Genomic DNA, 20,767 nt, shown 5'->3' with positions numbered 1-20,767 from the left:
TGTATGGCTCGATGTACTTTGGTAGGAAAGAAAATCCCTGCGTCGGAGCACTTCAACTTTCTGCAATACACCTTGCTTTCCCCTCGATCTGACTCCAAAGGCCCTCGATGTCGTGTTTCGTACCACCTAGCTTTTACTTTTGTCCGTGCTCCCAAAGCTCTCCTCTGCTTGGAGGAGGAAACGCTCCGACAGAGGTCGGGAAGGGAACAGCGGACTTCTTGTGCCCATCAGCATACCAAAGCCCCTGTATCACAGGTGGAACCGGGCACTCTGCTGGAATAACGTCATATCTTTTTATGCTGCTGCCATTGTTCCTGAGCCACCGTCAGGTAGCTGCATCGACTCCGAAACCACGTGGCGCCGATTTTCCAACCCAGCAAGACACAGCAATGATCCCCGGTTAGGTCCAAGGTTCCTTGATCTCGGACGTCTCTCCAGAAGGGCGTTGCAAAAAGGGGGAGAGAAGCAGGCGTGCTGCGCTGTAGAAATAGCCAAGAGCACACCCTCGCCTTTAGCTCTCGCTCGACAGCATCTACCTCTGCTCACAGAGGTGCATTGTGGCGGCCATCTATCTTTAGGAAAGACCGATGCGGAAGAGAGTCTCCATGAAAATTTGTGCCGTTCGATTTAGCCGCGCGATTGCGAATCGCGTCTTTGCCCGTCAGATTGCCTATCCTGCCTATTCTATCGAAACTAGCCAAAGGCAAGATCTCGTCGTTTGAGTGGTGCTGCAGATGTTAATCTCTTAAACCAGGGCTGTGTCTGTCGAAGAGCAGTGATGCTGCGCAGGACACGAGAGGCTGCTATATAAGGACAGTCTAACGTTGTCAGTGCACCTCTGCTCCCAATTTTCATTGTCCCCCATAACATCGCATTTGACCCACGATGATCAACAACGATGGGTCATGGGACGAAAGCGAAGAGCCCGGAGAGCCCGAACGGGAGAGGAAGCGAGCGCGACGACTAGGAGAGCAGCGATCCAGGAACGGCTGCCTGTGAGTAGGGCCAGAGAGTCCTTCGATTCGCGCGCCTGCTCAACCATAGGCTGCCTGACAGGACCTGCCGCCGTCGCAGGAAGAAGTGCCCCGAGGTAAATGAGGAAACTCAAACATGTTTGCTAGAACGCTTGCCAAACTTTGTTCATTCTCACAGGATGTGCGCGTCTGGTCCGACGGCACTCAGGCCTGCTCGGTCTGCCACCAGCGAGGCGAGGTCTGCCACATGCCCGCTGCTGGCTCCAGCTTTCTTCCTCCCGCGAGCCTCCCACCGCCCGCGTATGTCACCACGATGGAGCAACCGCAACAGTACTGGGCGCAGGTGCAATCACATCAAGAACAGAACCAAAGGCAACAAGCGCATTTTGGGAAAACAAAGTCCTCTTCCCAGCAAAGGAATGCTGGTTCATCGTCTTCTTCGGCATCGACGTCGTCTTCTCCGCCCTTTAGTCATTCCTTTTTGAACACGGCAACGGTGGCTACGACGACGACGACACCGAGTTCTTTTCATGACTCCTCTTCGACTGCACCTGTGACGCCAAGTTATGATCAAGCTCATTCAAGGTCAAACGAGTCTCACTTTGCGGCGGCCAAGGAGCCATATGAGCCCGTTACCCATAGCTCCAATCCTCCTTGTCCGGTAGTCCTGCCACATCAACAAGAAGGACCTCCTCCTGCGTTTGTCGAGTCATCGATCTTTGACGACTTCTTCAGAGACTTTGTGGATCTCTCTGGCCACTTCTTCCCCAGTGAGATGGGAGGCGCTGCAAGCATTGGAGCAGACTTCCTCGGTGTCTTTCCCGCCCGAGGAGTGGAGCAACATCGACAGCCGCAGCAGCATCTACCTTCCACTGCGCAATCACAGGCTCCATCAGCCGGCGCGGTCACCCAAGAGAGCGGGGCAAGCACGTCTTTGACCACTCACTACGAGGACGTTGTCGGCTCCGACGAACTGGATCAGCTCATGGAAAAGTACAGCAAACTTTGTGAGTTTTGTGCACTGACACTGCTTCACGCTGGCGCTGACGTTTACTGATCCGCAATGGCTCCCCAGATGAGCGATTCTGGCAAGCGTCTGTGCAGATCCGTGATGAGGCAGTGCAGCAACGCGCGACACAGGAACTGTATCAGCTGAGCCGGTCAAGCCGCGCCTGTCGCGCGGCCACCGTGGCAGTCTGCCTGGTCTTCCACTACACGCTGCTCGAGGAGCGAGCGAGAAATGGCCGCCAGCTCAAATACCTGCAGCAGATCAGCGGCGACACGCTTCTGCACGATGATGATGATGACGACGACGACAATAATGACGACCGCGACAATGTCGCCGTCGGATCTGAAGACAATGAGACGCAGCTCAGCAAACAGCAGTTGAAGCAACAGCAGAGAAAGCAGCTTCATCAGCTAAAGCGCCATCCCGCCAAACGGTGGCTGCACTACGCCTATCACGAGTACAAGCGGCAGCAGGGCCAGCTGACGCTCTTGCAACGGGCGTTTTCACTCAGCAATATCCATGCAGCCATTGTGAGCCAGAGCACTGTTCTTCTTTTTCGGGTCAGTCAGACACTGATATGGTGAGGCATGCCGTGCAGCAAACGCTCGACTGCGACATGCCTCGAGACATCATGGTCGTCGAGATGGTCAAGGAGGTGAGGCTTTGGCATAATCTACGGGCCCCGTGCAAGTGCGAGTCACTCATTAACAACGACCCGTCTATTCAGCTCGAGATGCTCGACATCGACACTAGACTCCTCCTCCGTGCCCACAAGAGGGGCTCCATCACCACAATTCTCGTCCTCTCGCTCGCATACACGACCATCGCACACCAGGTCGGGCAGGGCCGAGCCCGGAGCCCGATTCCAGGCACGATTGCCTCGTTGGGCGAGGACGAGATGGTGGAGCTGAGCGGTGGCAGGGGCCAGCGCTCGCCCAGGAGGCCTTGGGAGGGCCATGAGGAGGAGGATTTCGACTACTTTGAGCCGACGTGCGTCACTGCACCTCTCGTCCTCTGCTTCAAGGCAGCCTCGGAGCTGGGCGCGGACATTGAGGAGGGCAAGCCTCTGAACAGAGCCGAGGCCCAGCATATCGAGCGACTCCTTAGAGTGAGCAATCATCTTCTCATCTCGCTTTTCTCTTTTCTTTTCGGCGCCCTCATTGCTAACCCATACCAACGACCGCACCCGCAACAGAAAAGCAATGCGCTGGCACCCGTTGTCGAGGGCGGCGTGGCAGGCATGCGTGTGCACATGATGAACCAGATGCTCCGCCAGGCTTGTCTCATCCACCTCTACCAGGCCGTCTTCCGGTACGGGCCGACATCGCCAGTGATTCGAAAGTGCCTCGAAGAGATCCTCGACCTCTGCCGCCTTATCCCTCCCGAGCCACCGTCCACGCCGCCTCTCGCGGGAATGTCGGGCGGGGACGATCATCCCTCCACGGTCACCAAGCAACAACAACGGCCGCGGGAAGCAGTAGGAATCACCAGCCGGGGCAGACCAGGAATCGACCTGAAACTCGACGTGGACACGGGCGAGATGGCGGCCGTGTGGATCTTGGCCTGCACCGTATGCCTGAGGGCAGAGGATCGAGTCTTTTGCATGGACAAGCTCGAGAACATGGGAAACGAGTGAGTGCGAACATCAAGTGTCGCTCAAGGGGGCACATTCATGGGACAGACACTGATTCAATTCTTCTCGGCAGCCGCATGACGCGCAACAACGTAGAGGCCATCCGGGAGCTTTGGAAGACCACAGACGAGACAGGGCACACTGTCGACTGGCACGACTTTGTCAAGCAACGGGGCCTCAGCATAAGCTATGGCTAGGCGAGGCTAGTGATGCGCGCACACAGCTTGGCGAGCTCGTCGACGACGAGATCTGGCCGTGCGCGTTGAATGAAGTGGTCTGCGCCCTGGGCGATGATGGGTCCCCGGGCTCGATCGGGCGTCGTGAGCTTCGTAAGACCGACGTTGTACTTTGTAATGAATTGGGTGATAGGTCAGTCATATCTTCTCTACTGGTTTCCTGTAAATTTTATGGTCCGCACCTCGTTCCAGCGCCTGTTCATGTACTTGTCCGTGATTGCTACCGGAGTTCCAAGTTTCTGCAAGGAAAAGCAAAGGTCAGGACCGGAGCCAACCATGGGCCAGCGTTGCGAATACTGCACCTCTTCGGAATCTCGCGCAAAAACATCAAAGTCGTGGCCGACGACCGTCACAAACGGCTTCGAGGGCAACGGCGGGCCGTCGTCGAGCGGCAAGAGGCCTGCAAGCGTGGTTCGGTCGAATTTTTCGGCGTTGGGCACGCTGGGGTGGAAAATCCTTTGGACCACCTCGCGCGCCTTGGCTAAGTCTTCCCTCTCTTCCTCTGGCTCGACGGCGGGGCTGAAGATGGAGACAAAGTCGGTCGAAGCGATGATGCTGTCGAGGAATAACACCGCCTCAATCCTGGCAAGTGGGTATGCAGCCGCGTACAGCCTCGTTGTGGCGCCCCCGATGGAGCTTTCAAATCTGCCTCAGTCAATGGCCACTTGCTACATGTCTCAGAGCACGGTCTCACTTGCTGACGAGGATTATCGGACATTCATCAATGCTCGAGCGGCCGGGAAAGAAGGCCGGCAGGGCGACCTGTTCAAGGAGCTCACGGAGCTGGCGCACGACGACGTCTGCAGTGTGGCCTCCCTCTGGGTCCGGGTCTGACTCGCCCTGGCCGAAGCGGTCGTAGGCCAGAGCGTGAAGGCGCCGAGTGGAGAAGCGCTCGCGATCTGTCACACCGTCAAGGACGGCCTGCCAGCCCCTGGCAGGCAACATCAACCCGTTGAGAAAGACGACGAGCGCATCGGCCTCCTCTTCTGCGGCAGAGAGGAACGCATTGATCTTGGCTTTGGGAGCGCTGGCTATTGTCACCTTTTGCCAGCCCTGCTGCGCCATCGTGATACACTGACTTCAGCCTGCTTCTACGAACGCAGCCTTTATACGATCTCCTCGGTCCGACGCCTAGGTTCCAAACGAGTCTGTCATGCGGCCGGTCCGTGCGCCTGTCGGCCGACAGCGGGCGCGTATGCCACCGTCGGCCGTAGAGTCGGCCATATGGTGACCAAGCGGCAATACTTGCTGGTGCAGGGATAAAGATCAAGTTCGAGGCGTGCGTGCCGCTGGCGCAAGCCGTGAACACAGCGAAGGAGTACCACCGCATCGAGTCTCCTCGTGGCCAAGGCTAGAGAACTGCAAGAAGCTGCTGAGGCCAGACGGGTCGTCGTCACGCCAAGAGCACATGTGACCCGCTTAAGAGGAATACCTTGTCGGTCAGCACACCGTGCTGGCAAACCCAAGCCTTTCTGTACGTGCTACCCATGCGGTACCGGCGTCTGCTTCTCCGCTGCCTCGGCTTCACCACATACGTACTGATAGAGACACCGACACTAGCAACGGCGAGTCCCGATGAGGCAAGACAGTGTTCCTGCAGACTGCTTGTGCGATTCAATTCCTACGTGCGTCCACACATCACAAAAAGCTTGTCACATGTGCATTCAGATCAGCTCAATTGAGCCCGTTAGCACTATGCGAGTGCCGTACCGCGATAGATAGGCTCGGCACCGTAGGCAGCAATAGCGCAGCGGCGGCGCATCGGCTCCCGGAGCACTATTCTACTCTATCTTACTACTACGCTAGCTATGAGCTAGAGCTCGGCTTGTTTGTCCTTCGCTTTTTCCCACCAGCCACACAAAGAGAAGGTGCGACATCCGATCCGAGGCAGGACGGGGCGACACACTCTCGATAGACCTATCAGAAGGATTTCATTAGTCTGGACGAGAGAGAAAATAAAAACAAAAAGTTGGCAAATAAGTGAGAGGGGGAAAAAGCAGAAAATTGAGTACCCTACCGGTCCCAGACGCGCGGCAGAACTATGTATGCCCTTGCACTACTATATTCTATTTGCAATAGCGGATGCGACGAGGGCTAGAGGTGGGAGCAGCCGGATGCAGTCACTGCTCTACTCGATCCCATCGAATCGAAGCAGTGCCACCAGAAATACACAGCAAGGACAATAATCAAGCAGCACGCTGCCACTGCGCCTAGGCTCCGAACCGAGGCAGTGGAGAACAGAGTGGCGAGGAGCGTCCGCCCGTACGTCGGAAGCCTTATTCTAAATCACGATCCGGATTTTCCTTTTACACACAGCGACTGGAAGGGTACTCGAAGGATAGGAAAAAAAAGAAAAACTTTTGCGTCTTCGTGCTACCTCCTCTGTCGGAAATCCTCTGGAGGGGAATGGAGCGGGCTTCGCTGCTTTTTGCCTTGCCAATTAATGCATCTCAAGTGATAGTTGCAACGCTGCAGAGTCCAGGCACCGAGCCATAGAGCAAGCCCCTCGAGATTTCCTCTTTCTTGGCTCTTTCTTGCTCCAACTTCGCCCCGAGATTCACGGCTGCTGGTATAAAGATAGGCAGGCAGGCCGTCTCGACCGTCTCCGGACCGCAACGAGACCACCTCCCATATCTTTCCGTTCTATCGCTCTCCTCCGTCTTCCTTGAGCCTGCTCCTTGAGCCGGACCATAACAACAGACTAGATTGAAGTCCAGATCCAGATCCAATCTCAGTTTCAGACTCGGTCTACAATGGCAGACGCAGATGCGCCCCAGTGTTCTGGCGCCATTGACGCATGGGACCCCGAATTCGGCAGCGTCGGCCTGGTGAGTCTCGGCGTCTTGTTGCCGGCAAAGATGGTGTTGCTGACTGCCCCCACAGCGTGTCGGCGCTCTCTTTATCATCATGGCCAGCTCGGCATTCATGACGCTCTTTCCCGTCGTCACGCGCCGGACCCGAATGGCCATTCCGCCGTGGGCATTTGACTTCTGCAAGTTCTTTGGCTCGGGCGTCATTATTGCCACGGCCTTTATCCACCTCCTCGCCCCCGCGGCGAGCGACGAAGAGCTGGGCAGCCCGTGCCTCAGCGAGAGCTTCCAAAACTACGACTTTGCGTTTGCATTTGCCATGATCTCTTCCTTTGCCACATTTGTCGTCGAGCTCGTCGCCTTCCGTGTCGGCGCCAACCTGGCAAAGTCGCTGGCGTACGACCCGCACATGGGTGGCCACCACCACGCAGCCGAGCACGGCAATCCGCCCCGCGGCAGCATGGCGCGAACCAACGACGAAACGGCGTCGGACGATGCGCCTAAGGACGCGGCCGCAAAGGACAAGGACAGCACCGACCTTGAGGCCGTCGCGCAGCTGGACAAGGACCAGCAGGGTCTCTCGGCCGCCGCGTCGCAGATTCTCGGTGTCGGTGTCCTCGAATTCGGTGTCATCTTCCACTCGGTCATCATTGGCATTACGCTTGGCACGACACAGGACGAGTTCAAGATCCTGTTCATCGTCATCATCTTCCACCAGATGTTCGAGGGTCTTGGTCTGGGCTCGCGTCTGGCGCTGCTGCCCCTGGCTCCCGGCAGCAAGATTCCCTTCATCGGCGCGATTGCCTACGCCCTCGTGACGCCCATCGGCATGGCCATTGGCCTCGGCGTGCGCAACACCTACAACGGCGACTCGGCCACCGCTGCCTATGTCACGGGCATCTTTGACGCCTTCTCGGCCGGCATCCTCCTCTACACGGGCTTCGTCGAGCTCCTTGCCCACGAGTTCATTTTCAACGAAAAGATGCGCACGGCCCCGCTGGCAAAGGTGCTCCTCAACGTCGTCGAGATGCTCGCTGGCGCGGGCATCATGGCCCTCCTCGGCCGGTGGGCATAGTGTGCATGCCTCACACTCTTCCAGCCTTGACACTTTCTTCACTTTTTCTCTTCCACGGGGGACTTCATGTAGACGAGACGTGTACGATTAACGAGAGCGCTTTGTGCCATACATCAAAATCTTATCATTCATCCTTGGCTTCTTTCTCAGCTCACTTTGGTTGCACTCGATCTCAGCTTGGCCTTGACCCGCCATCCGGGCTGGGACGGCAGCTTGATCGTAGTGCCACTAGCTTGACCCTTGAACAGGCCCAGGTCCAGCTCGACGTCGACGAGGTACGGCTGGGGTGCGATGTCTGCCTTGTCGAAGTCAAATTCAAACTGGCCAATCGAGTGGATCAGATCATCTCAGCAGAGAGTATCGTTACACAATCCCTATCGCACTCACCCGGGTCACTACGTCGCCGGTGCCCTGGCCGAACCACTGCATCTCGACCATCTCCCTCGTCGCAGGCCATCCCAAATCCTTGCTTTTGCTGTCCTCTTCCTGCCGCCGCGTCGCTTGGGCATCGATGTAGCCACCGGCACGGTACGCAATTGTGGGGGCATCCCGGGGGAAGATCGCGGGCGAGCTGGCCGGCGCAAAGTCGGCGTGGTGCGTCTTGAGGCCCGCCGTGTGCTGGCTCGCCAGCGCAAGAAGCCGGTTCGACATGAGGCTGTCTCCACATGTCAGTCTTATTATTCAGAAGAAGGAAGAAGTAAAGAGGCACGCTCTCACATGGTGTGCTTGTACGAAAAGGGCCCAGAGGAAGACGACGGCGGCGAGGCTGGGTGTGAGACAAAGGGCACCTCGAGCTTGGCCTCGCTGAAGCTTGGCTTGGGCAGCCAGCCCGGACCGGGGCCCGTTCCAAGCTGATAGCCGAGCTGGAGCAGGACCGGGTGCGTGTCGGCGCCGCTGTCTCCATGACTGGACGATGGCGGCGTCTGCAGCTGCAGGCCAGTAATGGGCGCGGCACGGAGCAGGTCCAGCACCTCGTCGCGTGGCAGCGCGAGCGGGACGAGGAGCACGTCGTACGTGCCGCTGATGCTCATCTGCATCCTCAGCTGCTCCAGCGCACGCGGCACAAGGACGAGGAACAGCGGGGCGAGCAGCGGCAACCAGAGGGCGAGCTGCATCGTCCTGTGATCTTCTGACTGCTGCTTTCTTACACTGCATGTTGTGCGTGCGAGGGGGGAAATGGGGAAAGTAGCTAAAATGCCACGTGGGCGCGCTCTTGTCCGTCTCACTTTTTCGACTTTCGCCTGCCTTCGTTGCAGCCGTCGTCGTCTCTTGCTCTTCTCTTTCCTGAACTTCACCGACGATGACATCCAGGCTAGGGCAGCGACGGCGACGCGACAGGCGCGAAGAGGATGCTGACGCGACGCTCGGCCGCCTCGGGCCCGAGTTCAACGAGGAGCAGCTGGCGCGCGAGGGCGGCGGCGCGCTCATGCTCAGCGAGGTGCGCCTCCTCATGCAGCGCGCCGCCGAGGGCGACAAGTCCGAGGAGCCGGGCAACCGCGACCCCAACACGATGCCGTGGGTGCTTCTTTTTTCTCTCTAGAATGCTATTTATATGTTGAGACTGACATTCGGGCGGGGCAACAGGACATTTAAAAAGTGCTACGAATACGTAGACATGTTTAGCAAGTACCGTGACGAAGAGGTAGCCCGGAGCGCACGAAAGTGGGTGTCCTACTTCTCTTTGTCTTGCTGTATCTGTTGCTCAGCACGCTGACGCTCTGCATTCGCCGTAAGGGAGCTCGACGAGTACGGCTACTTTGAGCAGTACGACGAGGAGGGAAACGTGCTGCCGGCCGACGAGTCGCGCCTGATGCTGACCCGGTTCGAAATGGCCCAGCTGGCGAACCTGAGCATCGAGTCCGTCGAGGAGGCAAAGGTTCTCATCCCAACGTGCGTCTCTCTCTCTCTCTCTCTCTGCCCCCACTGCTGCCCTAGGCTGACCCACTGTCTCTCTCCCAGCCTCGGCGCAAAGGACGACCAGCAGCTCGAGAGCCTGCTCAACGAGCTGGCGACGAAGCGCAAGTTTCAGGCGTGATGCTGTCTTTGCAAAACAGAAAAGAAGCCACATGTATTTGTACAATTGTCAAGTAGAGCTAGAGCACTCAATCCATCATTCCCCGGAAGCTGGCCATCTCGCACCGCGTGACAAAGACACCCTCGTGCTCCTGCGCCTCGTCGCCGCCGCCACTTCCGCCGCCGACGTCGCCCTCGATGATGCCACGGATGAGATCGGAGACCTTGCCACACTCCCACTGGCCCTGGGCGTTTGTCCAGAAGCAGCGGCGGATGCCGGCCCACTGGCACCAGCTCAGGCAGCGCCAGCAGGGCCGCGAGTCGGCGTACCGGAAGCGCGATGACGCTTCGTCGCCGTCGCCGTCGCTGTCTTTGCGTGCCGACGTGGAAGGAGCCTTGTTGAAGAGGAGGCGGACGCAGTAGATGTCGGCGCCCCGCAGCTTCGAGTCCTTTGCCACCTCGCCGTTCTGCAGCGAAGCACCGCCGCTGCCAGCTCCTCCTCCTCCTCCTCCTCCACCGCCGCCGCCGCCGCTCGCGCCTCCGCGCTGGTGCATCCTTCTGCCACTGCCAGGGCGAGGGACACTGAGATTCGGGTTCGGCGTCGCAAGAAGGCTGGCTGCCTGCGACTTCTGCTCCCGCGCACGCCTGCGCGACGTTGCTGCTGCGGCCGCGGCCGCTGCTGGCGACTCGTCGCTCTCCGACGAGGCGCCCGAGCCAGGCGAGCTTGCAGACCTCGCCGGCGACGACGCAGCGAGCCTGGCCAGCTGCAGCTGCTGGGCAAGCCGCTGCTGCTTGAGCTCGAGGCCGCGCTGCCGCTCGCGCTCCCTGCGCAGCTTGACATTCACCCGGCCCTTGTCGCCCAGGAGCTTCTTCGAGGCCTTATGCAGCCGCGACCGCTCGTCTTGCTGTACCTGCCGCTGCTGCTGCACCACCTGTCCTTGTCCTGCTCCATGCCCCTGCTGCTGCTGTCCTTGCCCCTGCTGCTGCCCCTGCTGCTGCGCACTGGCCTGTGTCTGCCTGGCGTCGTCGTCGTAGCGGACGTGCCCTTCGGTCGCGGGGTCGAACCAACGACTCAAAGGGCGCAGCCAAGAAGCAAGTCCGGCTGCTCGTCTGAGCAACAGCAGGGGCAGCAGCAGGGGCAGCAGAAGCAGAAGCAGAAGCAGTGTTCACGTCGCCATGCCGCTGCCGTTGCCGCTGCCGGTTCCGCCGAAGACGCTGTTGTTGTTGTTGAACGCCCCGCTCCCCTACCTTAGTGCTGCTTTCGTCTCCTGCCGTCGTCGTCGCCGCCATCGCTGCTGCCGTTGGCCCCATACCCGCTGCCGCCGCCGCCGTCGACGCCGCCGCACCGTCTTCGGCGGGCGACGAGGAGGAGGCAGCAGTAGCAGACGCAGAGGAAGAAGCAGCAGCAGCAGCAGCAGCAGACTTGCCGGCAGACGCGGAAGAAGAAGAAGAAGAAGCAGCACCGTGGTCTCTCTGGAGCGGGGCCAGCGCTCCGCCAAAGTCAAAGTTGGACTTGGTCATGCTCGGCTTGGCGCCGTTGAGCGCCGACGTGATGGCGTGCATCTCGGCGTGCATGGAGAAGCAGTGCTGCGCGTGCACATGGCTGCCCCGGTTCGGCGGCCGCCGCGACGTGGGCGGCGGGTCGCCGTGCGCCTCAAAGAGCTTGACCATGTTCTGCGCATTGGCCAGCGGGCCCGAGAAGCCGGGACGGATGTGGTTGTGGCCTGCGGCGAGGATCTTGCCGCCCTTTGTGATGATTGCGCTGTGAATACCACATCGCGCCATGCATTAGCTGGACTGTAAGAGCAAGCAGGACAATAGGTTAAGGAAGTCTCTCTCACCCATGGCGGGACCGCTGCTCCGAACGGACGGCCTCGTTTGTGGCTGCCGACAGGATACGGTCGGCGCGCTTGTTCGAAAAGGACATGGTGGTGACGGGAGACATTTTGGCTTGTTCGTGCTGGTGCTGTGGGTTTCGTAGCTGATGCTGTCCGAGACTGGTGTGATTGAGAAAGGAGAAGTTGGCTTCAAGGTGATACTAATGCAGCGGTGTACAGGTCGTTCGATAAGGGGTCGTTTGGGGAAGAAAAAAAAAAAGGACGAAGGAGCGACGAGAATGAGAAATAAATGTCAACCCACGTGGTGAATTTCCATCTCCAGAAGGCAAGGCGCACACCGCCGTCAGGATTGTCGAACAGCCTTCGTTCTGGAACAACATAGGTAGCAGGTAGCAGACGCAGCCATGTCATCTGCTCACAGGCCCACATGGGACCCGGCGCAGGGCCGGGCCGATGACCGGCACCGCTCGCAGCGCTTCTCGTCGCAGCAGATGCCTGCGCACACCAAGCTCAAGTTCCGCGCGCCCCAGCAGCAGGTCAATCCACAGGCGGCCGAGGCGAAGAGCGGCGATGTGCTGGCGAGGAGGGACCTCAGGAAGGAGCTCGAGGCGGCCGAGAGAGTGAGCATCAACAAAAATCGGAAAGCGCAGGGGCTGGCGCCACTCGAAGACGAGGACGAGGATGCCAAGGAGATTAGAGCAAGCGAGGGTGCGGGGGTTGAGGAGGAAGAGGAGGACGCAAAGAGGAGGAGGCTTCTCCAGGAAGCAGAGGCGGAAGATGACGACGACGACGACGACGACGACGACGACGATGGGCCTCCAGCCAAAGCGAACGGAGCGGCAGGCAAGGGCAAGGCAAAGGAGAGGTGGGTCGAGTAGTTCATCGTTGGATGAGGATAGGATAGCACCCGCTGACATGGAGCCATCCGCAGTGCATCCGGTTCTGGGTCAGACTCAGACTCGGACTCAGACTCGGACGACGACGATGACGAAGAGGACGAGACGGCGGCGCTGATGCGGGAGCTGGAAAAGATCAAACGCGAGCGGGCCGAGGAGAAGGCGAGGCTGGAGCGCGAGCGGGCGCAGGTCGAGGAGAGCAACCGCGAGGACGAAATCGCACTGGGCAATCCGCTGCTCAACCTCGAAAACGCCATGGGTGGAGCGGGAGCAGGCGCAGGTGGCGCCGGGTCAATGGGCCGAAAGGGAGGCCAGGCCGACTTTGGCGTCAAGCGGCGGTGGGACGACGATGTCATCTTCAAGAACCAGGCGGCCAACGACGGTGGCGACAAGAGCGGCTTCATCAACGATCTTACCCGTGAGTGTGCTGTGCGAGTCTTCTAATTCAAGTGACTGGCAGCTGACTGGATCCTCTTCTGATCAATCATGGCAGGCTCCGAGTTTCACAAACGCTTCCTCCATCGCTACGTTCGATGAGACGGGTCAGGCACGGGGCCACACTTGTGGATTAGATTCGAGTCAAGAATGGATGTTCATGTACAATGGTGATATCGATGAGCACGAAAAGGGGGAAGGGGGAAGGTGGAAGGGGGAAGGTGGAAGGGGGAAGGGGGGAGTGAGGAGGGAGAAGTGAAAGGTGGCGTGGTGAGACGAGGTGAGGAGAGGGCGATGGCTCGAGCAGCCTCTTCTCCGAACTGAGTGCCCTCTCAGTCGCTCGCGTCCTCGATGGCCACGGCCCTGGGACGCTGCTTTTCGGCGGCCTTCTTGGCCACGTTGAGCTTGAGCAGGCCGTCCTGGAAGCGCGCCTTGATGTTGTCCAGGTCGGCCGACTCGGGAAGGACAAAGGTGCGCGAGAAGCTGCCAAAGGTGCGCTCCGAGATGATGGGACGGTGCTGGGCCACGGCCGTCTGCGTCGTCGACGTCGACGTCGAGGTGGCGACGTCAGTCGAGGCCTTTGCCTTGCCGTCTTCGGCCTTCTTGCTGCTGCTGCCGCTGCTGCTGCTACTGCTGCCCGTGCTCTGGTCGGTAGTAGTCGTGGCTTGAGCAGCTTCGGTGCTGCCGCCCGAGTGGTACTCGGAACGCATGGTGCCGGAAATGGTCAGACGGCGCTCCTTGTCGACGACGTTGATGTTGACGTCCTCCTTCTTGACGCCCGGCAGCTCGGCGGTGAGGTGGAAGCCGTCTGCGCCCTCGACGATGTCGACGCGGGGGCCATGGAGGAAGTCAGGCTTGCGAAGAGCACTAAAGAAGTCCTTGGACGAGTCCGACGCAGTGTCGGTGTCGTGCAGGACGCTGCCCAGGTGCAGGGGTAGGAAGTCCCAGGGGTGGACAAGGTGGTTGCGGAAGAGAGACATGGATGCCGTGCTGCCGGAGAGGCTTCGTGCGAGGTGCTGGATGTTGCTGCTGTTGCGAAGAAGTTGCTTGGTCGCTGGGAGGTGCTTGGAGACCTGCCTGACTGTGTTGCGTGTGAGCATGGGTAGGGAAGGAGAGAGCGAGAGAAGGGACAGTCATGTCCGCCTTTTATCCTTCAACAGGTGCCCCCACCCTCTCCCTTGCGCAGCACCACTGCTCAGCATCTCGCACAGCGCAGAAAGTGCTGGAAGAGTCTCGCCGTCTGGCCGCTCCGACCTTGGATTGCTGTGCGCTTTGTCCACCACCGTCATTCATATTTATTTTTTATTTCTCAGCCCGTTTCGCCATCAGACGCGAAGTTGCTCGAAACCCAAGGGCGTCGAGCGCCACGGAGGCCACGTGACTGGGATCTCCCTCACACAGTTTTGGCCCTCTTTTTTCAAGCGTCTCTCCTCTTTGAAGCAGAGGTGGTGACTCCGAAGAGCAAGCGGGCCCGGAAAACAATGTCAGTGCCAGGCTAGGGTGGACTTGGTGAAAATTTAGAGAAAGGCGGGGTTGCAGGTGCACGCGCGCAAACACAGGCGGGGGTCGCGGGCCGAAGTAGCCTCTACAGCGCAAGAGCAGTAGAGGTTTGAGAGAGCTGGGCCGGCTCTGTTGTCCTCTTCGCCCTGCTTCAGACATATCGCAGAACTCCAGCCCATCTTTCGAATGGCGAAGAAATTGCTATTGGCAGGTGCGGCATTGACTGACTTACGGCATCAGAGAGCACCGCACAGGTCATGCTCAAGAGTGGAGATAGACACAAAAAAAGCAAAGAATCGAGCAGTTGTGTCAGCTCATTGATGGTCCTATAGTGTCAAGGCACAGTCAGAGCTCCGTGATATATCTTTGCAGGCGATGAGGTTCTGCATGTTCAGGAACGAGCACAGGCTGGGTGTTCTATATTTAATGAGCGCGACCGGAGACAGGAGACGACGCGCTTTGCCCCCGGCGCGTCGCATCTATTCTTTTTTTTTAAGACTCACACATCCGCTCGCACAGAAGCCACCCAGAACCCTCACCTTTCCAACCGCACCACCAGAGGAAAAAGCAGCGACCAGTTCATGCCAGGCCGACCACTCTCGCCGACTGCCGTGCTCCCGCCCAAGAAATCGTTGCGCTTCACCTCGCCGGCCCCGCCGCCCACGCCCGCACCGCTACCAGCCATGATGGCCCCCCCGCAGCTCCTCGTGCGTCTCGACACGCCCACGGCACGCGCGCCCACGCGCGGCAGCGCCACGGCGGCCGGCTACGATCTGTACGCATCGGAGGACGTCGTCATTGCCAAGGGGGCCCGCAAGATTGTCGCGACGGGCCTCAAGCTCGCCATCCCTAACGGCTGCTATGGCCGAGTCGCGCCCCGCAGCGGCTTGGGTGAGTGGTCTCTTCCTTTCTCGTGTGCAGCGCCACCATGCCAGTACTGATCTCTCTCTCCTTCCCTCACATGGTGCAGCTGTCAAGCACGGCATCGACGTCGGTGCCGGCGTCATTGACAGCGACTACCGGGGCCTGCTCGGCGTGCTGCTGTTCAACCTCGGCGACAACGACTTCCAGGTCAACCAGGGCGACCGCATTGCCCAGCTCGTCCTCGAGCGCATTGAGACGCCCGAGGTGTCTGTCGTCGAGGTGAGAAGGCGTGTTTGCTCTTGGTCAATAGTAGTACTTCACAGCATAGCTGAACACCCTGGGCCAGAGCCTCGACGAGACGGAGCGGGGAGCAGGCGGCTTTGGCTCCACGGGGGGTTTCGGGTCCACCGTGACACCCTCATCAACAGAAAAGGAGCAGTAGAGCAGCAGCTGCAGTAGCTGCATTATTTTGAGACCGAGACAGTGATTTGAATTACAAGGAAGCATGGCATTGTTATCTTAGAAAACCATCTACCGTTCGCCCTTCCAGCCCTCGACGCCCTTTTTGCTCAGCACGGGCATCAGGCCCATACTCCTCGCGCGACGAATGGCCTTGCCGATCTCGCGCTGGCTGCGGCGCGTGAGCCCAGTGAGGTTGCGCGGCCGGATCTTGCCCATTTCCGTGACGTAGTTGGCCAGCAGCACCGGGTTCTTGTACGAGTCGTCGTGCAGCGACGGGTGGCCGGGGCGGAGGCCGAGCTGGTGCAAGGGGTCTGCCTTGCGGGCCTCCTTTGCTCCCGGGCCCAGCAGGGGCGGTGCGGGTCTCCGCTGTCTGGAGGCTGCTCCTTCGGCTGCTCCTGGCGAGAGCTTCTCGAGGTTGAGGGTGCTTGGGGAGTAGTACTGCTCCGAGAGGTCAGACCTAGCTCTCGTCTCTGTGGGTCTTCGTCAGTCGGCAACGACGGGGCACACTCACCTGTCCTTTGATGAATCTCTTGAATTGCGGCTGGGCCGGCCGAGGAGTGCTCGTCGATGCTGTCGCAGTCGCTGCAGCGGCAGCTGCTGCTGTTGCGGCTGCTGAAGAGGACTGCCCGCCGAGCCGCCGTCGGAAAGACGAGCCGCCGGCTTCGTCAGCCAGTGCCCTCGTCGTGTGAAGCGCCCTCTTGAAAAGGCTCGATGGTCCCGACATGGCCGCTGTCTCTTCGTCCTACTTCGGCAGAGTCGTGGCCGTCGTCGATGCCTGTTGGAAATGTCGAAGGAGTGAGGCGACGAGGCGACGAAAAATTTCCACGTGTGTCCTCTCTCTTCTTTTGTCTCTCGGAAGTCGGGCAGTCGAACAATGGATGGCGCGAAACAAAATTGTTCAATGGGAAAACAGGAAGAACAAAACGCACAAAAAACTGCCCCCTCTTCGTCCCATCCATCCCCTCCCCTTCCTCTGGCTTGCTTGCTTGGGCGAAGGAAGAAGCCAGGATGACGGACAGCCACGAGGGATTAACACCGGATAGGGAGGTCGTCGGTGAAGGCGACGGATCCACCAATGGCGAAATTGCCCTCGGCAAAGAGACGTACATCGTCGCAGTGAACGGCCACGGCAACAGCGACGAAGACAAGGACGACGAGGAGAAGAAAGAGCAACAGGAGCAGGTGCAGAAAGGGGAGGGGGATCAGGAAGAAGAGAAAGACACAGGCTCAGCACAAGCGCGGCGGGGAAGGCGCGTCATTGTCCTCTGCGGCCTCGTGGGCAGCGGCAAGTCGTCGTTTGCACGCGCGCTCCAGACCCACTTTCCACGCTACGTGCGCTGCAACCAGGACGAGCTGGGCTCGCGGCAAAAGGTGCAGCTGGCCGCCGAGGCTGCCCTGCGCTCGCGGGTCGACAGCGTGCGAGACGGCAGTGAGCCGGGCACCTCGACACAAGCAGCCGAGCCACGCGCATTTGCGGACAAGGTCGCCGTGATTGACCGGACAAACATCGACGAGGGCCACCGCAAGCCGTGGGTCGACATGGCCGACCAGTTTGGCGTCGATGCAGAGGCGATGATGTTCGACACGCCGTACGAGGTGGGTTTTCTTCTTTCGCCTACAGCAGCATGGTAGCTGACATGCGTGGATTGTCGCCCGTCGTGCACAGATCTGCCGAGAACGGCTATTGCTGCGCAAGGACCACGAGACGCTCAAGGACCCGCAGCGTGCGCTCGAGTGGGTAGACCAGCTGCATTTATTTGATGAAAATGCTAACGTGGGCCACTGCAGCGTCCTGTCCCGCTTCCAGCGCGACATGCGCCCGCCCACGCACGCCGAGGGCTTCCGTCGCATCCTCCATGTCCATCCCGAGGACATGCCCTCGGGCCCCGATGTGAGCCGCGACGACGTCGTTGCGCTCCTCGACCGGCTGGCGCGCGCCGACACCGTCGATGCGCCGCGCAGCAGCATCGTCGGCAGCGGCAGTACGCCCCGGCGCATCGTGGCGCCCTCGGGCCCTCGCAGGGGCTCGCCCTATGCGCGGTCGCACGGCAGTCGCCGCCCGCCACCGCCACTGCAGCAGCAGCAGCAGCATCAGCAGCAGCAGCAGCACCACCTGGCGTACGGTCCCAGTCCCACTCCCGGGCCCTATGGCTTCCCTCGGCCTCTCTTTGGCTTCCCCCCGCCGCATCCCGGCTTCCCTCCCGCGCACTACAATCCACACTACCATGGCGCACCGCCACCGCCGGTGCAGTACGCCAATGCCGGACCGTGGCGTGGCCCTGCTGGTCGAGGTGCGCCGTTCCATCACTCCCGCGGCCCGCGTCCGCCGCCGTCTGCGCCCCACGGGCCCTCTGCAGGCGCATCCTTTCCCGTCGGTGCGCCGCGCGGGCCAGCACGGGCCCATCTCCACGCACAGGCCAACGGCGACTATCGCAACACAGGGCCCACGCGGGGCGCCCGGACGCTGAATTGAGAGGGTATGACTAATGCTACAGAGAACGAGAGAGAGAGAGAACACGCATGTACACTGCCACCACACCTCTGCCCTTAGATTTCCAGTCGCTGCGAAACCGATGTAATATAGTCTCCTGTGTGTGTTTGCCTCTTGTGTGAGCGCAGGGATGAGGAGGGGAAAGCAGAGAGACAACTCACGGCAGACGGCGTCGAGGCGGGCCTTGTCGCGCTTGAAGCGGGCGCAGACGGCGTCGAATGCGTCGCGCTGCTGCGCATATTCGTCGGCGAGGCGCTGCGTCTCCTGGCGCATCTCGTCGGCCCGTGCCTCGCGCTGCGCCCGCTCCTCGTCCATGGTGCGCAGTGCCTCCTCGTCGGCGCGCGCCCGTTTGGCCTCGTCGGCCCGCCGCTCCTCGTGGCTGGCTTCGATGCGCGCCAGACGCTCACGTCCAAACCGCGTCTGCGACTCAAGCTCGTGGCGCCGCTGCACCCGCTCGTTGCGCTCCCGCAGCTCGGCCTCGAGCCGGCGCTGCTGCTCGTCGAGCTCGCGCTCCTCAGCCGAGATCCGCGCCAGGTCCTCAAGGACGACGTTCATGTCCTGGCTGCATTTGCTTGCTTTCTGTTTGCGAAAGAATTTCATCAGCAAAGGCGAGCCAGTCAGCCAAGCCAGGGAAGGCAGGAGAGGCCAGACCAGGGAAAAGAAGCAAAGGAGAGCAGAATTCGAGAAGGAAACTCACCGCCTCGAGCTGCGAGAGAACGGCGATGCGCTCGGCCAGACTGGCGCCCTTGGCCTCTTCCTCGGCCAGCGCCTGTGCCTTTGCGCCGTGCTGGCCGTCGAGTTCGTGGATCATGCTGTGCAGGTCCTGCGGGCTGTACTGAACGCGCATGTTGAGGCTGTCGAGCTCCTCGTCGATGAGGCGCATCCGGTACGTGATCTCGGTCTGGCGCTTGACCAGGTCCGCCTGCCGCGTCTTGCCCCGGTCTGCCTCCTCGACGAGCCGGTCCTGCTCCTGGCGCAGCTCGTAGAGCGTGTCCTTGAGCTTGGCATTGTCGCGCCGCTTGACGTCGGCCTCGGCGAGCGACGCCTTGTGCTCGGCCTCGCGCCGCTCGACCTGCACCTTGAGCTCGCGCACCGAGCGCGACAGCTCGTCCCGCTCGTCGTACAGCACCTCGCTCTCGTGCACCACGTCCTCGTACTCGACCTCGCGGTCGGTGCGGAAGCGGAAAAAGTTGACGAGGCCCGACATCTGCCGCTTGAACCGCTTCGCCTGGGGCCGGTTGAGGTCTGACACGCTAAAGTCATTGATTGTCGCTGCCATCATCATTGCTCGGCTGATCATGTCACGTCAGCGTAAACTCGACGTCGACGACAACAGCCAACTCACATCTCTCGACAAAAGATGGCGACGCTGAGCGCCTCCTCGTACATATCCCTGCTCTCGCCCGCACCCGCAATCAGGTCACCGCGCCACCGCTCGAGCGCGTCCCCGTTGGCATTGGAAAGACACTCGACGAATGCATACAGGCACGTCTGCACGAAGCTGTATGACGGCCGGGCGACGTCGTCGTGCGTCGTGCCGACGAGGCCAATCTCGGACAGGACGCTGAGCAGCTCCTCGATCTTGACGGCGGGAAACGATGAGTAGTTGTTGTCCTGCGAGCCAGCAGACGCCATTGGTCCACCTGCCGCTCCTCCAAGCGAGGCGCCCGGCGGCACGCCGTACGACACCGATGAGGAAAAGGCCATGAGATAAGCCTGGTAGATGGCGGTGAGACGGAAAGACACTGACTGGTGTTGGTTGGGCAGCCCAGACGCGTCTGTATTTTTCGGCGACGGTGCAGGTCACGTGTTTTCTCAGACGGGGTCACCCTCAGAGACAGGAGGGGGATCCGCGAGCAATGGTGGTATTCTGGAGTGATATACATGGGCAAGAGTCATACAGAGGGCGAACTACATAGTACAATGCCAAAGTCACGGCGTCGAGTCGGAAGTTTGGGGCACGGCCAGCCGGATGAGCGTCTCGGGCACCGGACGAACAGCCATGGCCTCCTCCTCCTGACCCTCCTCGCCGTTGCCAGACATCATTGTGGAAGACGCTGCAGCACATGTCAGCGTGAATTGCTACCTTTAGCACTTAGATAGGAGGTTCGATCTGGACAACGCACCCCTTGCAATTTGAATAGCACGGAAGACGCCCTGCCAGCTCGTCATGACGGCCGCGACGGCTTTTAAGACGATTTCTTTCTATTAGCAGCGTGCAGAGCAGTAAGGTACTACGAGTGGGCAGACTCACCTTCACCTCCTCCGACGAGTTGGTCGACATTGTCGCCGAGCCTGTCGACGTCCTTTGCCAGCCGGGCGCTCTGCTCCTTGAGCGCCCTCAGACCCTCGAGCTCCTGCCTCTTGGCGGCCACCCTCGCCGCTGAGCCCACAGGTAGACCTGCAGCACCTCCTCCTCCACCACCACCTCCGCCGCCAAGCACTGACATTCTCGAAGCGGGCCCTCCGCCGCCTCCACCGCCGCCGCCGTAGTGCGATGGTCTCGACATGGTGTTGGTTGCGGGTTAAAC

At 60.2% G+C, this 20,767-nt stretch overlaps 13 protein-coding genes across 13 annotated transcripts; 6 read left to right on the top strand and 7 right to left on the bottom strand.

The window, feature by feature from the left end:
- Positions 1-885: 885 nt before the first annotated feature.
- FA10DRAFT_284090 (hypothetical protein) lies at positions 886-3,619 on the top strand (the record flags this gene model as incomplete). The annotated part of the gene is made up of 7 exons (XM_025523889.1): positions 886-995; positions 1,057-1,090; positions 1,153-1,981; positions 2,050-2,513; positions 2,582-2,638; positions 2,711-3,091; positions 3,179-3,619. The coding sequence occupies 7 exons, from the start codon at positions 886-888 to the stop codon at positions 3,617-3,619; spliced, it is 2,316 nt and encodes a 771-aa protein (XP_025378341.1).
- A 37-nt stretch (positions 3,620-3,656) lies between these two features.
- Positions 3,657-5,326, bottom strand: FA10DRAFT_265021 (alpha/beta-hydrolase). The gene is made up of 4 exons (XM_025520888.1): positions 4,547-5,326; positions 4,155-4,488; positions 4,035-4,091; positions 3,657-3,962 (listed from the first exon to the last, which is right to left on the bottom strand). The coding sequence occupies exons 1-4, from the start codon at positions 4,915-4,917 to the stop codon at positions 3,810-3,812; spliced, it is 915 nt and encodes a 304-aa protein (XP_025378340.1). The 5' UTR covers positions 4,918-5,326; the 3' UTR covers positions 3,657-3,809.
- Positions 5,327-6,323: 997 nt separating this feature from the next.
- Positions 6,324-7,873, top strand: FA10DRAFT_265020 (Zinc/iron permease). The gene is made up of 2 exons (XM_025520887.1): positions 6,324-6,680; positions 6,736-7,873. The coding sequence occupies exons 1-2, from the start codon at positions 6,606-6,608 to the stop codon at positions 7,735-7,737; spliced, it is 1,077 nt and encodes a 358-aa protein (XP_025378339.1). The 5' UTR covers positions 6,324-6,605; the 3' UTR covers positions 7,738-7,873.
- Positions 7,874-7,883: 10 nt separating this feature from the next.
- Positions 7,884-8,774, bottom strand: FA10DRAFT_227765 (hypothetical protein; the record flags this gene model as incomplete). The annotated part of the gene is made up of 3 exons (XM_025518725.1): positions 7,884-8,057; positions 8,125-8,392; positions 8,455-8,774. The coding sequence occupies 3 exons, from the start codon at positions 8,772-8,774 to the stop codon at positions 7,884-7,886; spliced, it is 762 nt and encodes a 253-aa protein (XP_025378338.1).
- Positions 8,775-8,997: 223 nt separating this feature from the next.
- On the top strand, positions 8,998-9,858 carry FA10DRAFT_265018 (hypothetical protein). The gene is made up of 4 exons (XM_025520886.1): positions 8,998-9,252; positions 9,322-9,399; positions 9,472-9,627; positions 9,697-9,858. Exons 1-4 carry the CDS (start codon positions 9,038-9,040, stop codon positions 9,770-9,772), a joined length of 525 nt encoding a protein of 174 aa, XP_025378337.1. The 5' UTR covers positions 8,998-9,037; the 3' UTR covers positions 9,773-9,858.
- A 692-nt stretch (positions 9,859-10,550) lies between these two features.
- On the bottom strand, positions 10,551-11,829 carry FA10DRAFT_265016 (hypothetical protein). The gene is made up of 2 exons (XM_025520885.1): positions 11,592-11,829; positions 10,551-11,512 (listed from the first exon to the last, which is right to left on the bottom strand). The coding sequence occupies exons 1-2, from the start codon at positions 11,693-11,695 to the stop codon at positions 10,630-10,632; spliced, it is 987 nt and encodes a 328-aa protein (XP_025378336.1). The 5' UTR covers positions 11,696-11,829; the 3' UTR covers positions 10,551-10,629.
- A 120-nt stretch (positions 11,830-11,949) lies between these two features.
- Positions 11,950-13,092, top strand: FA10DRAFT_265015 (Cwf15/Cwc15 cell cycle control protein). Its single transcript, XM_025520884.1, has 3 exons — positions 11,950-12,453; positions 12,520-12,902; positions 12,978-13,092. The coding sequence occupies exons 1-3, from the start codon at positions 11,993-11,995 to the stop codon at positions 13,019-13,021; spliced, it is 888 nt and encodes a 295-aa protein (XP_025378335.1). The 5' UTR covers positions 11,950-11,992; the 3' UTR covers positions 13,022-13,092.
- FA10DRAFT_265014 (HSP20-like chaperone) lies at positions 13,019-14,208 on the bottom strand. Its single transcript, XM_025520883.1, has one exon. It carries the CDS (start codon positions 14,017-14,019, stop codon positions 13,252-13,254), a length of 768 nt encoding a protein of 255 aa, XP_025378334.1. The 5' UTR covers positions 14,020-14,208; the 3' UTR covers positions 13,019-13,251.
- Positions 14,209-14,917: 709 nt separating this feature from the next.
- Positions 14,918-15,813, top strand: FA10DRAFT_249304 (deoxyuridine 5'-triphosphate nucleotidohydrolase). Its single transcript, XM_025519529.1, has 3 exons — positions 14,918-15,310; positions 15,390-15,562; positions 15,630-15,813. The coding sequence occupies exons 1-3, from the start codon at positions 15,001-15,003 to the stop codon at positions 15,723-15,725; spliced, it is 579 nt and encodes a 192-aa protein (XP_025378333.1). The 5' UTR covers positions 14,918-15,000; the 3' UTR covers positions 15,726-15,813.
- Positions 15,745-16,547, bottom strand: FA10DRAFT_265012 (hypothetical protein). Its single transcript, XM_025520882.1, has 2 exons — positions 16,257-16,547; positions 15,745-16,183 (listed from the first exon to the last, which is right to left on the bottom strand). The coding sequence occupies exons 1-2, from the start codon at positions 16,467-16,469 to the stop codon at positions 15,815-15,817; spliced, it is 582 nt and encodes a 193-aa protein (XP_025378332.1). The 5' UTR covers positions 16,470-16,547; the 3' UTR covers positions 15,745-15,814.
- A 422-nt stretch (positions 16,548-16,969) lies between these two features.
- Positions 16,970-17,600, top strand: FA10DRAFT_214582 (P-loop containing nucleoside triphosphate hydrolase protein; the record flags this gene model as incomplete). Its single annotated transcript, XM_025518478.1, has 4 exons — positions 16,970-17,161; positions 17,228-17,341; positions 17,412-17,479; positions 17,534-17,600. Coding segments are annotated over 4 exons (441 nt in total), but the record flags the coding sequence as incomplete, so codon positions are not given.
- Positions 17,601-18,193: 593 nt separating this feature from the next.
- FA10DRAFT_299771 (hypothetical protein) lies at positions 18,194-19,980 on the bottom strand. Its single transcript, XM_025524760.1, has 4 exons — positions 19,582-19,980; positions 18,934-19,528; positions 18,398-18,815; positions 18,194-18,333 (listed from the first exon to the last, which is right to left on the bottom strand). Exons 1-4 carry the CDS (start codon positions 19,941-19,943, stop codon positions 18,293-18,295), a joined length of 1,416 nt encoding a protein of 471 aa, XP_025378330.1. The 5' UTR covers positions 19,944-19,980; the 3' UTR covers positions 18,194-18,292.
- Positions 19,981-20,075: 95 nt separating this feature from the next.
- Positions 20,076-20,752, bottom strand: FA10DRAFT_265010 (hypothetical protein). Its single transcript, XM_025520881.1, has 3 exons — positions 20,491-20,752; positions 20,363-20,422; positions 20,076-20,293 (listed from the first exon to the last, which is right to left on the bottom strand). The coding sequence occupies exons 1-3, from the start codon at positions 20,744-20,746 to the stop codon at positions 20,169-20,171; spliced, it is 441 nt and encodes a 146-aa protein (XP_025378329.1). The 5' UTR covers positions 20,747-20,752; the 3' UTR covers positions 20,076-20,168.
- Between the last annotated feature and the right edge of the window lie 15 nt (positions 20,753-20,767).

This window comes from Acaromyces ingoldii (assembly GCF_003144295.1).
Source record: "Acaromyces ingoldii strain MCA 4198 unplaced genomic scaffold FA10scaffold_2, whole genome shotgun sequence".
NCBI lineage: Eukaryota > Fungi > Basidiomycota > Exobasidiomycetes > Exobasidiales > Cryptobasidiaceae > Acaromyces > Acaromyces ingoldii.
The sequence above is the reverse complement of the archived record's forward strand: the minus strand, read 5'-3'. Positions and strand labels throughout refer to the sequence as shown.

Bases quoted from the DNA above. Each gene is read 5' to 3' on its own strand.
- FA10DRAFT_265014 (XM_025520883.1), bottom strand. From the start codon at position 14,019: ATGCTCACACGCAACACAGTCAGGCAGGTCTCCAAGCACCTCCCAGCG.
- FA10DRAFT_265015 (XM_025520884.1), top strand. From the start codon at position 11,993: ATGTCATCTGCTCACAGGCCCACATGGGACCCGGCGCAGGGCCGGGCC. The intron at 12,454-12,519 runs GTGGGTCGAGTA...AGCCATCCGCAG, and splicing joins AAGGGCAAGGCAAAGGAGAG to TGCATCCGGTTCTGGGTCAG. The intron at 12,903-12,977 runs GTGAGTGTGCTG...CAATCATGGCAG, and splicing joins CTTCATCAACGATCTTACCC to GCTCCGAGTTTCACAAACGC.
- FA10DRAFT_265012 (XM_025520882.1), bottom strand. From the start codon at position 16,469: ATGTCGGGACCATCGAGCCTTTTCAAGAGGGCGCTTCACACGACGAGG. The intron at 16,184-16,256 runs GTGAGTGTGCCC...CTCTCGGAGCAG, and splicing joins AGAGATTCATCAAAGGACAG to TACTACTCCCCAAGCACCCT.
- FA10DRAFT_265021 (XM_025520888.1), bottom strand. From the start codon at position 4,917: ATGGCGCAGCAGGGCTGGCAAAAGGTGACAATAGCCAGCGCTCCCAAA. The intron at 4,092-4,154 runs GTGCAGTATTCG...TTTTCCTTGCAG, and splicing joins TTGCGCGAGATTCCGAAGAG to AAACTTGGAACTCCGGTAGC. The intron at 3,963-4,034 runs GTGCGGACCATA...TTCATTACAAAG, and splicing joins TGAACAGGCGCTGGAACGAG to TACAACGTCGGTCTTACGAA.
- FA10DRAFT_249304 (XM_025519529.1), top strand. From the start codon at position 15,001: ATGCCAGGCCGACCACTCTCGCCGACTGCCGTGCTCCCGCCCAAGAAA. The intron at 15,311-15,389 runs GTGAGTGGTCTC...CACATGGTGCAG, and splicing joins CGCGCCCCGCAGCGGCTTGG to CTGTCAAGCACGGCATCGAC. The intron at 15,563-15,629 runs GTGAGAAGGCGT...ACCCTGGGCCAG, and splicing joins CCGAGGTGTCTGTCGTCGAG to AGCCTCGACGAGACGGAGCG.
- FA10DRAFT_265010 (XM_025520881.1), bottom strand. From the start codon at position 20,746: ATGTCGAGACCATCGCACTACGGCGGCGGCGGTGGAGGCGGCGGAGGG. The intron at 20,423-20,490 runs GTGAGTCTGCCC...TCGTCTTAAAAG, and splicing joins ACTCGTCGGAGGAGGTGAAG to CCGTCGCGGCCGTCATGACG. The intron at 20,294-20,362 runs GTGCGTTGTCCA...CATGTGCTGCAG, and splicing joins TGCTATTCAAATTGCAAGGG to CGTCTTCCACAATGATGTCT.
- FA10DRAFT_299771 (XM_025524760.1), bottom strand. From the start codon at position 19,943: ATGGCCTTTTCCTCATCGGTGTCGTACGGCGTGCCGCCGGGCGCCTCG. The intron at 18,816-18,933 runs GTGAGTTTCCTT...TTTCGCAAACAG, and splicing joins TTCTCTCGCAGCTCGAGGCG to AAAGCAAGCAAATGCAGCCA. The intron at 18,334-18,397 runs GTGAGTTGTCTC...AAACACACACAG, and splicing joins CCGCCTCGACGCCGTCTGCC to GAGACTATATTACATCGGTT.
- FA10DRAFT_265016 (XM_025520885.1), bottom strand. From the start codon at position 11,695: ATGTCTCCCGTCACCACCATGTCCTTTTCGAACAAGCGCGCCGACCGT. The intron at 11,513-11,591 runs GTGAGAGAGACT...TGGTATTCACAG, and splicing joins GAGCAGCGGTCCCGCCATGG to CGCAATCATCACAAAGGGCG.
- FA10DRAFT_265020 (XM_025520887.1), top strand. From the start codon at position 6,606: ATGGCAGACGCAGATGCGCCCCAGTGTTCTGGCGCCATTGACGCATGG. The intron at 6,681-6,735 runs GTGAGTCTCGGC...CTGCCCCCACAG, and splicing joins AATTCGGCAGCGTCGGCCTG to CGTGTCGGCGCTCTCTTTAT.
- FA10DRAFT_265018 (XM_025520886.1), top strand. From the start codon at position 9,038: ATGACATCCAGGCTAGGGCAGCGACGGCGACGCGACAGGCGCGAAGAG. The intron at 9,253-9,321 runs GTGGGTGCTTCT...GCGGGGCAACAG, and splicing joins CGCGACCCCAACACGATGCC to GACATTTAAAAAGTGCTACG. The intron at 9,628-9,696 runs GTGCGTCTCTCT...TCTCTCTCCCAG, and splicing joins GCAAAGGTTCTCATCCCAAC to CCTCGGCGCAAAGGACGACC.